We start from the raw sequence: 16,274 nt of genomic DNA, 5'->3' as shown, positions 1-16,274 counted from the left end.
TGAAGAGCTTGAGTCTGGTTGGTTTTTTTCATGCAGCTCTTTGTGGTTGTAAAGATAAAGAAAGAAGAGTTAATGGAGAGAAAAAGTAAATCCCCAGAGCCACAGAAGATGTGAGAGCAGAAACAGATCTAGTTTCCTAAAAGGCACTAAAGAAATTGAAGGCTATCTAATTCACAGATCGTCATTTCTGGGCAATGGCGCTTTTGGAAGAGCCTTCGTAGAGCGGATGGATTGCCTTTCAAAATATAGGACTTCATGAGCTCTCTTGAATTCACCTCCAGAGAAGGTTTGCTAAAAAATAGTTTAAATTGCAAGAAGCAGGCAGCGTGCCATGCATGTCTGTTAGCTTTTCTCATACGTAAAGCACCTATTTGGTTTACTTTTTCCTTTGCTGAAGAGTGTCCTATGGGTGAAGTTTACATTAGTGGAAGTGGTCGAGTTCTAACAAAGTATGTAGGGTGGCTGAAACCTGTAAGCTTTACATCTTTGAGCAAAATCCATCCCATTTCTCAAGGAGAGTAAAGCATAGGGGTGAAAATTTAAGTTACTTGTCTTGTGCCCTCCAGGGGGCTCAACTTGCGTTATTTGATACTCTTGTTGCTGGGCTGAATAAGGTGCTATCTGGCTCAGACATCATCGCTCGGCATTGTCTCACCATAGGGTGAAAGCGTAAGATCCTGCATCCCTCCTTCTGCTGCAGAGTGAATTCTAAGCAGATAGGTGTTTGTAAAATGACTATACAGAGGAAGTCTGGCATGCTTGGAGCTGTCTGCTCTCAGTAAGCTAAGTAGCAGCATTGCAAGGGGGATTCTTTAAGGATCCCACATTTTAGTGGAATAGGCAGATTTCTGCAGTATGTCCAGTCAGCTCAGTGTAAATGGGAGATCCCCAGGCATGTAGCACACATTTGTAATGCGCTTTTGCTTTTCAGCCCCCATCCTGTAGGGAGGATGCATGTTCTGTGAGCATGAGTTTCTTCTCTAACCTTCCGACAACAACCTTTTCTCTTCAGCTACTGACACTGTGACTCATTATAGGGACGCTGATTCTGCTGAACTAAACTTTTCCCACTAAACTTCTTCCTCCTTTGTTTGAAACTACACACTAACCCATTTTTTATTTTACAGCCCTGTATCTGGATTACATCTGCCTGCTTAAGATAAATTACATGCCATGTATTTATGGAGAGAAAACTGAAGTATTCTTCACCAGGGCTTGTACTGCTATACTTGTTGGGTTTCAGCCATTAGGAGTGGTCTATATTCTCCTATTTGAAAATTATGTTTCTCAGAGCAGAAGTGTGTTTAAACTATTGGGGAAGGAAGGAATTGGGAGCTAGAAATTAGACCATTCAAAGTGAAGAAAAGTTTCAGCAGAGAGGGTAATTAATCATTGGAATGGCTGTGTGTAAGGTACAGCAGCATCTCTGACATTTAAAATCTGTCAAGAATGAGCATCTTTCCAAAGGATGTTCCTTCCATCTTAGTCTTGGTGCTCAATCACTGGAAAAAATTTCTAGCCTGTGTTAGATAAGAGGTCAAATTCTATGAGTACAGTGTTCCCTTATCACTTCAAGATCTCTTCACTTATTACTAATTATCTCTCTGAGGTGAGGATGGGAAAGAGTACCAAGGAGATGTTGAGCTTGTACTGTCTAGTTATCAGTGAAGCCATTCATCAAGTCTACCACAAATATGGCAACAGTTGAGCATTGCTGCTCATAAATGTTTCAGTAGTGTCAAGTGGCTCAATGTCCAGCAAAATAAGTAGCCTTGAATGCCCCACCCCCAGTTGGGTGGGCTAGTTTCTTGTGTGAAAAAGTGATAGAACAAGACATTTGCTTCTGGTTTAATTTAATTATTGGTTAATAGTTGTGACACAATTATTGCAGTAATAGCTTCTTCAACTCAACTCACTAGTCAAAACCACTAACCTTTGTGGTGATATTTTTCTTTTAGGATTGAGGAAAGAAAAAAAAATATAATTGCTTGGTTAATCTGATAGTTTCAGTATGCCTAGGTGAGGTACTTCTGCTCATCTAGAACTTGTTTGTTCCCGTTTAATTTTCAATCTGTAATGCATTGTATGCATTATGAATACTTTCAGCATTCATAATTCCAGGAGGAACATGGGCTGGGAAGGACTTTTCAAATATGCAGCCTCAGTTAGTTGGCAGTAAAGATAAAAATCCACCCTTTTGTCTCTACAGTAGATGGCAAATACGGTCATCAGTTAAACACGAAATTCTCGTGTCCTTTCTCAAGACATGAATGGTCCTGTACTATGTGAACCAGGAGAACTCCAGAGGAGTGCATAGCACCTCTTGTAACATAAACAGGAAAACCTATTCCTGTGTGCCATCTGCTTCAAACCACACTAGAGGTCCGTGTAAGGGCAGCTCCATGGTCACCTTGAGAGCATTATCTTTGTGTTGTCGATGTACAGTCACTGAGAAACCTGTCACAGGGTGGAATACAGCTCTTGAGTGTCCAGCTTGTATCGTGGGAGACTTGTAATGGGCACACAGGCAGAGGCAGAGGATTTGGGAAAGAAAAATATAACATAGAAAGAAGGAGCATTCCCTCTTTACATCTTTAAGAAGAGTTGTTATGTTGTGAGACACAAATGTATGTATCTCACATCAAAGAGCTCTGTGTATCCATGGATTGTAATTACCTTCTTGGAACAGTTGGTGTGTTAGATCATGTGTTAGCCTGCAAGAAAATTGAATTAATCTTAAATTACTCTTTCAGTCTAGGTCTTGCAGTTTTCTTATTGATGTTTCACAAAAAAAAAAGTGTTTGAATTCTTTCTTTGGAGGGGAAGGGGGTTGGGGGAAGGGCTTCAAATTACTTCTGAAGATCAACTTTGAAAGATACTGGAAGATTAACCTTTCTCTGGCCAGTCAGAAATGCATGTGCTCTCCATTAGTAGCTGAATACAAATCCAGACAGAATAGATTTAGAACTGAGAATGTTTTTTGGGGTGAAAGAAGCTCCTGTAAATTCACATGACTGATGTTATCTTTCAAAGTTGACCTTAATACAACTACTGGCTTATTATTTCCTTTCACTTTCCGTATAATGCAACAGAACTAAGTCTTTTTAAAAGTTTTACTCTAGGCAACAGGCTAAACTTTTAAAAAGTCATAAATGTTACTTCAGTGTCCTGGTTTTGTTCTCATTTGGTTACATTCAGGCTCTTAAGTCACAAATGTCACCGTTTCAGAGTTTTGGTATTGTTCTCTTTGGGATACATTCAGAATTGGATCATCTTTTAATCGTATTTCACCACTATTTGGTGTATCTGTGAGCATGTGTTCAAGAAAGCCCATTGTCCAAACCACAAGTGGCACTGCAAGTAAAGACAGAGGTGCTGTAGCAGAACCGTGGGTCACTTCGAGCTAGAACAGTAAAGTGTGTGCTCAGCATTAGCAAACCTCTGCAAACATTTGGGGCTGCAAATATTTGGGAAGTGTATTTAGATTCAAGGTGCACAGCAAAACGCAGGATGTGCATTGTCTGTTGTATTGTCTGTATATAAACTACTTCTAGTCAGCTCTAAATGAGCTATTCACCACTCAGATGAATAAACAGAAATACTTCCAAAATGCATATAAAATATGCATAACTGTGGTTAAACAGAGGTGTAGGAATTTTTTGCTTTTTAACATTAAACCACTGGAATATATAAAATACCTGTAGGAATTATGACCCTGTAGTGAGACCAGCCAGCAGAGTGTAATTAATCTCAGGGGAGAGTTTTCTGGAATTGCCAACCAACTGCAGCTGATTTGTAAGTTTTAACTTACAAATAATTGAAGTGTTGGTTTTGCTCAAATTACCCATAAAGAAATTGGGCAGAATAGCTTCCAAAGAATAGCAGCTAAAATGGTCAAAAGTTCTTAGGAAGCTTTTAAGCCCAGAATTCATGGCTTAAGCACTTAGGCTACATCACAGAGCTGATACTAAAGAACTCAGTAAGTACTGTAAAACAACCTAGTAAGATTCAGCAAGATTTATGATAAATTTTGTCAAGTCTTACTGATTTTGACTAGCATTTAAACTCTTGGGACATTTCAGGGCTGTAGAAATAATAGCTCCAACGCCAATCTCAGATAAGCATTGACATAGAGGAACCTAAGCCTTTCTTGCCTTTGCTTAAAATGGAGCAAAGCAAGCATCTAGGCACTGACAGAAAGTTAGCGGGATCTGAGCTTTCTTGTGGTCTGTATCACTTTTGAAAAGAGAGACCAGTGTCCTTTTGTCATTTAAGTTCTTTTGCTAATTTGATACTTACGTTGTTGGGGACAGGTGGTTGTTCAGTTGATGTTCTGTTTATTTTTCCACAAAAACAAATGAATAGGTAATAATGCCTCTTGCATAGTAAATTCACAGGCTGTCAGACCACTTCCGAAACAATTGATTCCTGGGGTAATATGAAAGCCGAAGGAGAAAGCATGGCTCTTGAGCAATTTGCTGCAGTATTTCTGAAGGGGGGAGGGGGGGAAGTGGTGTAAACATGTAATCGGACAAGCTGTGAATTTGACTTTTGTTAGGAGAGGTGTTAAGTAAAGGTGCAGAAAGGAAGTACTTGAATTGGGATTGGGGAGCCATCCTCTGCAGATTGTGTCTGCAGGTTATGGAGGAATTGGCTAGAAAAAGCAGTTGTAGAGACATGGCTGTGAGAGTGTGGTTGTAAATCAGTGTGCCCTGCAGAGGCAAGTGACATTTCAGTTTTCTGCTCGTGTCAGGGGTGCAAACTGGGAAATGATAGCTTTTTCTTCTAAAAATGATTATTACAGAAGAGTGAAGAGTTCTAGTTCTCTCCAGCCTGTATTCGTTGCAATTAGTTACATCAGTGCAAGCTGAGTGAAAAGGTGTGCTGTTGTGATTCAGTACCATTTTTTCCACACTCATTTAAGTGAGCACACCGGTGAGTCTCTGGTCCAGCAACTATAAAACCTAAACAACATTCAAAGTGCAAACAGAGGTCTGTATGATAACAATAATGTCCCTTTTCAATGATGCACTTTACATCTACGTTTCACAAGAGCAGCCTGCCTGTCAAGATACCGTATCTTGACGTTTTCCAGGTGTTTCACATCAAAAATAGCGAGGAAGTGGTCATTGCTCTAGGATATTCTTGGGGAAGGATGGGGTCTTTTTCAGTTAGCCTCTGACTCCATTCCAGCACACACAAAAATGGTAACTTGTATTGGTGAAAACAAACTACCAAATGCAAGAAATACTTGGGTCTTGCAAATATTTGTACCCTAGTGTTGTGCTGTCCTCTGTGTCTCGGTCAGAGTGAGGCTGATACTCTGACAGCTGAGTAACATGAAGTATTTTTCTGATTTTGATGAGTACTTTTTCTCTAATGAATTTTTTTACAATTAAACATAAATCCACCATTGTTTCAGGAGAACCCAGCGCACCCAAACTGGAAGGTCAGATGGGAGAAGATGGAAACTCCATTAAAGTGAACGTTATCAAGCAGGATGATGGTGGCTCCCCAATTAGACATTATCTGATCAAATACAAAGCTGTAAGTATGACTGACACTCAATCCTGATTTGTATTTAGCCTGTTCAGTACTCGGGCTTCACTACGTAGGCAGACAACCCTGAAGCTAGGATCTTGTAGGTCGGCCAGCACGGGAATACATGCTAAGCAGGTGTGGTGGAAACGTGTAGGGTATGAGACATGACATGCACAGAAGCAACATACAAAAACTTTGTCTCGTTTTCTTTCCTTTCACTTTGACTATGAAAGATTATTTCCCCGTGCTGTCTTCTTTAGAACTGTGAGCATATGGTAATTACGTGCACTTAGTATTATTTCATTTCATATACTTCTGAGATGGGATTGCAGGAACAACTTAAATAGCTGGGGACCAGAGGTTCATAGTGTAAAGCATTGCCCACCTTCAGACTTGTATCTAATCATAACTTTCCATTGGTCATTGAAACTGCCATATTTGATTGAGTAATGGGTGCTTCAGTACCAAATTATTCTGCAGATTATTGAATAAGACATTCAATGTAGTCAGTGTAGACAGAGATAAAGTGAGAGATGCTATTGGAAGCAGTTCCCCTTTAGGCCTAACTTAATCAGCTCTCATTGTAAATTACTCAGGATTGCAAAATACATGATTCTCTGAGCAAAACATTCCTAGTCTTGGGAAAGAACGTCTATGTGATGAGCAGCTAGTATTGTTGTAAGCTGAACATGGCCCTTGTTTTGTGTTAGGTGGTATTTGATGTTTTTTTCCTACGATGGGAAAATGAAAGGGGGGTGGGGGGGAACACACAACCCCAACAACAACAAAAAAACCTCACCCAGTCAGGGAGATTGCTTAGCACATCCTTGAGGAATAGGACCTTGAGAGAGGGTCAATGAGAATATGAAGCTCTTCAGGGCAGCAGAAATAATTGCCAGAAGTTTTTGAACCTTTTTTGTATTGTCTGCACGCTTTCTCAGTCTTAATATACCTGGGGGCAGCTCAGCTGTACCAGTGTGTTTGAGGTGAAATATGGAAGCTTTCCAGCTATTAAGAAAGCAGGACACTTTCTCAGTGACCGAGTCTGGCAGATGTGGTGCTGAACTAATTCCATATTGGCTATTAGTAATCTTTTCTTTATATGCTACAAATGAACAATCCTTAGAGTAAAGTCACAGAGCAAACTTTGCACTGCAGTCTAGAAATCCCAAGGATATTTGTTACCACCATCATTTTGTGCATTTCAGGTTACGTAGAGCTTCTTAGAATGGGGAGAGTCTTTGGAATGTCAAAAGGACAATCTAGTATCACAGAATCATAAATTCCAGCAGAGACGGAAAAGTCTGTTAGCACACTCCAGTCCCAGAAAACTGCCTAAGACTGTCTCAAGGTACCTTGGCAGAGGGTTTTTCAAATTCGTCTGGGTGAAATGTACATCTGGATTCCCTGAAACTGGAGTAGGAATTATCCAAGTTACTAGTTGTATGCACCTTTTAAAATTTCTCTTAAATGGTGCAGAATAGAATGGTGGTGGTAAGCTAGGCCAGACCCATGTTAAGAGGTAAATCTCTGTCTCTCAGATGATTTAAATTTAACATACTAAGACATGAAAGAACACTCTTAAAATGCTTTGCAGGGCAGAGACATACAGAAGTTGCAGCTTTTCGCCTCTGAAATGGAAGTAGTCTAGTGATGTGGCAAAGATGAGGAAGAACTGAGGAATTTTCTTCAAGTGTGGTAACACTGCAGAAAACAGGATTCTGAGCAGGAAAGAGACTGCTTCGGTATCTCTTGTCCTCTCCACTTAAAGCCAACAGCACATGATGTTTTGCACCCCTGAATTAGCTGAGGAGCGTGTGCTCGTGTAGAAACTTCCCCGCTTTTCCATTTGCTAGTTAGCCATTACAGTGTTCTCAAAGCTGGCTACTAATTTTGTGCTGTGTGTTTTGCATCCCTGCCTGTCATCTCGCTGCTCTGCAGAAACATTCCTCAGAATGGAAACCAGAGATCAGACTTCCATCTGGCAGTGACCACGTCATGCTCAAGTCCCTGGACTGGAATGCAGAGTATGAGGTTTATGTGATAGCTGAAAACCAGCAAGGAAAGTCCAAACCAGCTCACTATGCTTTCCGAACTTCTGCTCAGCCTACTGTCATCCCAGGTACAGCAGTCATAAGCTTTACCATTGTTTTCTGCTTCCAATTAATGCAACAGTGCTGCATCCTTTAATGTGCCTGAGTAACCCTGACAACTTGCTTGCTTAAAGCCATTATCACAATTGGTTACCCATCCAAAGCTTAGTTTTTGCCACGTACATACCTGAACTGTAGTCCGTGTTACAGTATGTACAGCATTAGCAGTACACTGTTAGGAATGCTACATGACAAATCCTTCTCTGACTGTTTATAGGGAATGTTGGCTTTTTGTATCAGGGTAACAGGATTGCCAGATGAGAAAAGCAGCGGATAGAAAACACTTTCTGAAACCAGAAAGCAGGATTCCCATTTTAAACTAAAGCAAAAGAGACCATTCAGATCTCTGGGGCGATGCTTTTCACAATGCAGATTTCCCTTCCAAATCTGCTTTGGGCTTGCTTACTGCTCATTTGTCCATCCAGCTCAGCCTTTGGAGAAATAAAGGCATAAGGAGTTTGCTAGCAGTTGGAAAGGGAGGGGGTTAAAATCTTTCTCTGAAGGTTTTTTGTTAAATGAAATGGAGATCAAATTACAGTAATTTTAAAACAGCACTGTCTTAATGTTGGGTAGGACATTAGGGAAAAGTAACTAAATAGCATTAGAATGCTGCTGGAAACTCGTGTTTCAGACAGACTGTACTTACTAGAGTGCTTAAAAAGTGAGGCAGAAGCACAAATGCTATGAAAAACAAGCAGACCCTATTAGCTGAGATGCTAGGAATTTAGCAGTTCGCTGGAAGGTGTTGAAAGGACAGTTTTCTACACAGATAATGGCAGTGCGCGTTTAAAAAACCAACCAACCAAACAAAAATCCCCCAAGAAAACACACCAAAAACCCAACCCAAACAAAACCTCAAGGATGAAATTACTGGACACCTGTAAATTAAAGTTCTGATTGGTTAAAGACAGATGGATGAACTTTAAAGCTGATGAGTCAGTCAAGATAAGTCCTCACTGCAGAGATTGGTGCTGACAGTCCATATTGAAGAGAGTGATTTGATTTCATTCTGTTTTCTAGATTGTTAACTCAGTCTCGTGTTTTTCTTCAGAACAACTAGAGAGTTTTCTTCAGTCTTTCCCTTGCATTGAGAATTCAATCCTTGGTCTGCCCCCACTGTGCCCACTCCCTTCCTGTCTGAAGGAAACAGCTGAGACCTTGTGCAGTTTGCATGCTGAAACTCCACTTGATTAAGCCAGATAATGTTGTTAAGCATACAAATGAGTGACCTAGTTGGTTGGGGCTTGAAAAATGTGTATGATAGGGAGGATGAGGATAGGAAGGAGGAGGGAAATGGGGCAAAAGAGAGATTGGGATGTGTTTGAACAAGGCTGTAGTTTTGGGTGGAAGGACCCTCAGTAACTCATTAAGCAACTTACTCTCTGATTCTCATTTTCAACAGCTCTAATACTTACTCCCCTCACATATTTGAAGGACAACTGCGACTGATTGGCAGGAGAAAGTGAGGGTAATTTGGCAAAGAGTGCCTAAAGGTCAGTTCAGAGCTGAACAGTCAAATGCGGTAGGCTGGAAACAGCAGAAAGTGGTTCCTTTGCACTGTGATGTATCTCCCCAGGGAAAGTTACAAGTACTTACCAGTCTTTTTGTTCCTCCACGCTCCTTTGTGTGCAACTGTTGTTGCCTTCCTGTGCTGATATTTTCTCTTAGCCTTTGTTACATGCCCAGTGGGACAACAAAGCTACCTGGGACAGCTGGGATGTCGTGCACAGGTGTATTAGCAAATTTTGAGAATGCTGTTGACTTTGGAATACGCAGTGTTCATACTGTAGTCCATGGCAATGGGAGGAGCAATGAGCCCAGATGCCACTGAGCCCTTGAAATGCAACAGTAACATGGACAGACACCTTCTAAAAAATGGGGGAGGAGGGGGGGAAGCCCAGTTTGTTATCACAGGTGTAACTTCTTTGGCCTCTCTGAAATTATTCCTCACTTAGTCTGGTGTGAAGCATAGGAGGAATCAAGATATGAGGCTGCCACTCAGATGTTGCACTTGGAAATGTCAGAAGCCCTTTGAAAAGCAGTTTTTTTGGAGTGCAAATTTGCTGCAGGATTGACCCAACAGATGGATGCAGTTGGTTCTCAGAAAGAATGTGCTCTGGTTCAGGGGCAAGTAGAGCACTGTGCAGTGAAATGATTACTGCTGGCTATGCTGGATTTGTGACTCTCTTTCTCCTTGTAGAGGACTTTGGTTTCTATTAGGCCTTCCAAGGTGTTTCCTGACCCTTTGGTTCCCTGAGCTGATCCCCAAACTAATAATGCTGGGGAAGATATTTCCAGAGGACAGGCTGGATTTTTCTGACATGCAGCCCACAGGCCTCTATTGAAATGAAGGCAAGTATGCCAAACTGCAGTAGGGAAGAGGCTCTGTGCATTACTTTCCTTTAGCATCTTTTGTCATTTTTATGGTGTTTAGCTTTTACATTTTGATTTCAGAATGAGAATATAGGAGAAGTCAGAGCCAATGCCTCTAACATGGCATTGCTCTGCTTGACAGTAAGAGCTAGGAATTTCCTGCAGGCAAAATGTGTATTTATTATGTAGAGTCCTTTGTTACCATCATCTGTACAGTGTCCTTAAAGTGGTTGGAAGGATAAGGGTATTATTTTCAGTAATAATAATAATTGCATTAGAGTAGTTTACAAGCAGCTGGAAGGCTAAATGGAAAAGTTAGTCCTGTATTCTTGAGACCTTCTTGCTTCTCCAGGGTTTTAGTCACCTGGATCTATTATCCAAATCCTCGGTACAACAGGCTTTGGGGGAAGGACTTGGACAGGGAGGTGGATTGTCTGCTACACAAAAGCTTTTCTTTTTTTTTATGTGTAAAAGGCAGTGTTGTCCTTTCAAATACCAGATAACCATTTTCTTGTGTTTCTCGCTGAGCCTTCTGTTCCATCATTTTTAATCTCATTTGCCTGCGAACCCCATAAACCCTGACTTGGACCCTGCTCTGCAGCTTTGGACATTGCTGAGCTTCTGAACCGGCCCTTTTGTCGGTGTGAATGTGCTAATGCTCTTCTTTAACCTTTAGCCATTTTAATTTACAAAATTAAATAAACCTTTGATTCTTATGTTTTCTATATTTATGACCTAATTTTTTTATCTATTTTTCTCTCTTTCTCTCTTTCTTTCTTTTTCTTCCTCGTCCTTTCTTCCCTGCCCTCTCCCTTCTTCCCCTTACTCCTTTCCTATGTCTGTCGTCATACATGTCACCTTGGATCTCACGGGGAAACATCCACGCTTGCCACATGCACCAAATTTATTTTCAAACAACCATATTTTCCCCTCCTGGGAACCATTGTCTGGCACCTGCAGCGACCTTGGGAAGTCCATCAACGTCGTCCTCCTTTGTTTCATTGCTTCTTTCTGCAGTGACTCTGCTTTTGCTCTGTTAGAAACTTGAAATAAAATAAAACAATATTTGCTTGAAAAGGCCTGGGTCCCACCAAGGCATGAAAGCAGATAACTTTGCATCAGAGGATCATGTCAGTTCAGAGGGAAGGGAAAAAACCCACACACAACAAAAAAACCCACACCCCACAAAAAAAACCACCAAACACAGAACATTTTAAAAAAAAAAAAAAAGGTTTCATTTGAAAGAGTCAGTATTTTGTAACAAGAAAAAAAAGGTTTAAGCGAAGTTTTTTCTCTTTAACATTTTTTTGTTACTTGTAATGAATTTGCCTTTTTTAATGGATGTAAAGAAAGATTTTGTTGTTGTTGTTTGCTTGCTGTTTTTCATCAAAGGAAGGTACAATATTGGAAGCCTTTTAAGATACTGCTTTTTACTGATTTCTCTGCACATCTGGTGCTGATCACCACTGTGTTGTGCAAAAGGTTTCCAAAGCCCCATCCACAAATCTAAACCCACAGACTATAAAAAGAGAGAGAAGATTTGTCAGAGAGAATCCTACTGGTTGCCCAAATGTCTCTGAGGGCTTTTGCATGTGGATTCAAATTTATGGCCATTAGAATGTTCTCCTGATGTGATGGTCTGAATATAAACATCTTGTGGGAATTACACTGAAGAGATTTCTTTCTTTCTTCTTTATGTGGTTGAATCCTTGCGACTTCATTGGCCCCTTGCGTGCAGTCAAGCATCTCATGACCCAGAGTGGATCTGGGGCATAATACAGCCCATAAGCATACAAATTTGCAATGGAAGCTTGTCTAATATTTTCTGGTTTTCCACTACTGTATTATCAACTTCATAGAGATCCCTTTTCTTGCCATTTTAACAGAAAAGATTAGCTTGGATCAAATTACCTGACCAGCTAAATTATTATTATTACTGATCCTTGATAATATTCATGGTTAACTATGCATGTGACACTACCAGACAGCATTAATCCATTGTGTAAATTGGTGCAATATAATGCATCTTTGTTATCAAGTTCTGTGTATTGCATTTTGTTGAACAAATTTCAGTTGACTTTTTTTCTTGTTCTTACGTAAAAAAAAAAAGAACACCACATACAAAAAACCAACTCAACAACAACAAAAAACCCTGTGCCCCTCATGAATTGTCTTTGTGATGGGAAATCCATTTGGCTCTGATGCTCTTCTAAAAATGGGTGTGTGCCTCCTTCTAGGTCTCTCTTTCTCTGTGAGTGGGCCTGAGGTTGCCAAGGATGAAATTGTTGACATAGTTGTTGAACTGTCTGTACAGAATGTCTCAAATACTATCAGTTGTCTGGAATGGGATTAATGCAACATTCTAATAGGGACAAACAAAAAACCCTGCCATCAGTCTTGTCTAACTATGCATTTTATGCTCTGCACCTAAGTCTCTGCTGTATTTATTCAGACCTTGTTCATTATGATTTGTGAACTGCTTTTTTATCTAAATTATAAATGAAAACTTTGTGCAGGTGTTGCACACAAAAGCATATGGATTTCTTTAAAAAAAAAAAAACACCTCACCTGCAGTGTTTTAGAGTATAGAAAATTTGTTAGATCTTTTGAGTTTACACCTTAGTGTTACTGAAGTACAGCAAGAGTAATCATAATACTAAAAAGTTGTGTGACCTTCCCCTGTAGCTGAATTTATTAAGTTCATCTGTAGAGCTGATACCAGCTTGTATTGTGGGTTTCTCCTTATCCACAGACGGAGGTTACTAGCTGAGGTTGAGATATGTCTCACCCAACTCATAGGTTATTAAAATTATCTTGCCTTATATAGATTATAAATTATAGTTTATAACTTTACATAATGTTGCGTGGAGAGAGAGCAGCACCTCTGGAGGACGTTCTTATTCAAGGAGAGGTGCCTTAAGGCAGTGGAGATGCATTATGCTCTGAAGGGCCTCCTCTCTGTGGTGACTAGGCAAAGCCCAGACAAGAGGATGAGAGATGGCTGAAGTTACTTGAAATGAATCCCATACTCAACAGCAAACAGGAATCCAGTCAACATGGAATATATACAAAAAGAGCTTCTGTCCCTGTGTTTGTAAAAATAAGGAGCATAATTGATATTTTTACTACCAGTTTATGCAGATTTGTGACATGTCAGATACTAGATATACTTTGGATCCTTGAGATCTGATAGTCAATGCTGGACAAGGTCCCAGGCCTTATTCTTGATGTAAATAAAATAAAATAAAAAAAAGTTTGCAGAAAAGCCAGCTCTCTCTTCTGTGCTCAGAGATGAGACATGGATCCAGATCTGAAACCAGAAGAAGTTCAAACACTCAGATTTTCAGCGCACACATGCAACCTTGCAAACACATGTTCTATGGGAACAAGTCATACCTTCAGGAAGGCTGGCCTCAACACTTAGAAAAGATGTTTCCATGTGTGTGTGATGAACTAGAGAGCCTTGTAGGATCTCACGTGGCCCATGGGATTCCAGCAGCTGTACTCCCAGTTTGTGTTAAGTGTCTACATATTTTCAAAGATGTTTGTCAAAGCATTACTTTGGCTGCCTTCATTTTACAGGAAGGCCTTGTTTGATAACATTCTGCTCCACCAGGATCAGTTGCAATTGTTCACACCTCCTAGTTTCTGCTAGGTAAAAAGAAGTTTTTGAAGCTCTCCTGACTCCTGAAGCTGGTGGAATGGAACGAGCAGCCAGTGGCACTGAGGTGTGTGCGTTGCAGTAGTATAGAAGGGCAGCCGTGGCAGAGGTCAGACTGCAGATGAGCTGTTCAGATTTACAGTCTTACTCCTGAAACAAGGATCTTCATGTGACTCACTCTTTGCCTACAGTTTTTCCTCTTTGTATGCTCATATACCCCTTTTCATCCTTGGAAAGGGAGTCAGTCATAGGAAAATTACAGATCTTGAAGCCAGGAGCAGGAGCAGACCACTGAAGCTACACAGTGTTGGTGAGTTCAGTAGTAGTTTTGGGAAATATCCATTGCCCTCTTGTCTTGGAAGGAATGCTCCACAGACTGCTGTGTATTTCTGCTACCTAGTAGCTAAGTTAAAGCAAGCATAAATTGTCGAGCCTAAATCTGTGTGGAAATAGAAGCTGTTGTCACTTGGAATAGAAGGTTGCTCGCATGTTGCTTTTCTCCACTATAAATTGTGCAGTGTCTGAGAGAATGAGGTCTGTAAAATGTGGCACCCCTTGTTTGAAGGATATTTTTAAGTGTTTGCATATTAAAGCTGTTGGCAACCACTGAGAACAAATAGCTTTTCTCCTGGTTTGTTTTTTTTTTTCTTCTGATGCATGAAATGAATTTTTATTTGTTTTGCTTGTTCTTCTGTCTTCTGCCAAATATTGTAGGACCTTTGAAATGCCTGGAATCATATCTGCTTCTCTCCATCCCTTTTTTGTCTCTTTGTCTGCCTGTGCCTGAACATTCTCTGCACGCTCTAGCTGAGACCCCACTAGGAAGACATATCTGAGTGGTTCTGTTCTCTCTGACAGGGCAGATGTTTGTACAGAATTGGAGAAATTGATGGGTCATTTTATTGTACACTGTAAAATAAGGATGATTAGAAAGGTCAGTCTTGCAGGAAGCTCACTTTCCATTGAAAAAATAATTTGTAATTAATAAATTCCTCACTTCTTTAGAATTAAGGTCTCAAGAGACTTTTTTTAACATTTTGTGTTTCCTTATTTAACCTGTGGAAGTATTATTCCTCTTAGTCCTGAGAATAGCAAAAGCGAATCAATGGAAATCTTCTCATCAGGTTGAATGTGCTTTGGATCAGGTCAGAAATGTCCACCTAGTGCACATACTACTGCAATACATGGCTATTTACACGGTAGCACTCACTGGTGATACACGTGTACTCTCGTACACACAGTGTTAGCAGCTGATGCTCAACAACCTAACTGTTTATTTATACACTTCTTTTGTACACACTGAATTGTTTTAGGCCCCAGCAAACTCATTAGGGATATTAAGTGTCTAAATCTTAGTTTGATTAAATACAACATAAATTTAGCTATAGGATGGAGTGAATAGTTCTTAAAGTATTTGTAGATCAATTTAATTTAATCAAATGTGCTATTCTGTGAAACCGAATAATATACTACATGCTTCGTGCATTTTATAGCAACAGCAAAATTTCTTTACAAAATACGTACAGAAAAAAGAAACACAGCACCAACAGCCTCCACATTCATGGGGTCTTTAAGGATTCTTATATTATTCTTCCTTATTGCTAGTCTCTGAAATATTTGGAATATTAATTCATGTCATGAATTAGAATTTATAAAACCAGAACTAGTAGAAGAGATTTGAAAGTTACTGAAAATTGCAGGGCTTTCTTACTAGCCTAGAAAAACCAACATTGCAGGCAATTACCTTGGCCCAGTTTCATTGTCTGAAACATAAAATCTGAGAGTAGCACAAAAACAAGGGCATTCCTCTGCAGATTTGCCCTTATTCTCCCCATCTCCATACTCTTCTTCCTGGCAGCCTTTCTTACTGTAGCTGCTCGTGCTCCCTGGGGCAGAGGGGCAGAGCAGGAAAGATAATGGTTTGGAAGGGAGGGAGGAACAAGGAGGGAAGACTTGTATCTATTCAGTAGCTCTCCTTTGGGTATTTAGAGAGAAAAGAGTTATTTTGTAGCTATCATAGCAGAAATTGGATCTTTGGGAACAGCAGTGCTTGGTGGTTTTTATAACCTTGTGCAGTGGGTTCCAAAATTTCAGGGCCAGTCGGTCTACTACCAGGTTACAGCAGTTCTTGTGGACTGCTGTCCTGCAGCACTTCATGTTGAAGTTCCATTGACAGCACAGTCATTCAGTGTAACTTGGGTGCTCTTTGCAATTTTGTTGATCAGCTGCAGATCATTTTCTGTGGCTGCAAGACCACAGCAGTCTGGGTTAGAACTGTATCTTCATGCTAATTAAACCAAATGGACTTCTGAGGAAACTCAGAATTATTTTGTAGTTATATAGGAGCCCTTCTAGTGTAGCATTATAAATAGTTTATGCCCTTGCTTCCTAAACATAAAAGATAGGACCCTGAGACAGAGTGGAAGGATAGCAGGGCCCATCTTTGCTACGAACTGCTGGTTATATTGGCATCAGCAAATCTCTGGTAGTCGTAGTGGCTGAAGCTTTACTGTTTCAGGGATGCTTGGGGTCACAGAGAAAATCGG

At 40.3% G+C, this 16,274-nt stretch overlaps 1 protein-coding gene across 3 annotated transcripts in view; it reads left to right on the top strand.

Annotated features, from left to right (window-relative positions):
• The window catches only part of NCAM1 (neural cell adhesion molecule 1), a 154,037-nt gene that overhangs the window by 127,506 nt on the left and 10,257 nt on the right, over positions 1–16,274 (top strand). For 2 of the 3 annotated variants that reach the window (XM_075172864.1, XM_075172863.1), the window contains exons 15-16: positions 5,423–5,547; positions 7,483–7,663. In XM_075172864.1, coding sequence (XP_075028965.1) covers positions 5,423–5,547; positions 7,483–7,663 — 306 coding nt within the window. Of the gene's footprint in view, positions 1–5,422; positions 5,548–7,482; positions 7,664–11,027; positions 14,732–16,274 lie in introns of those variants that run through there. The other variant, XM_075172866.1, reaches the window with a different exon arrangement.

The sequence above is a fragment of the Calonectris borealis genome, chromosome 24 (assembly GCF_964195595.1).
Source record: "Calonectris borealis chromosome 24, bCalBor7.hap1.2, whole genome shotgun sequence".
Taxonomy (NCBI): Eukaryota; Metazoa; Chordata; class Aves; order Procellariiformes; family Procellariidae; genus Calonectris; species Calonectris borealis.
The sequence above is the reverse complement of the archived record's forward strand: the minus strand, read 5'-3'. Positions and strand labels throughout refer to the sequence as shown.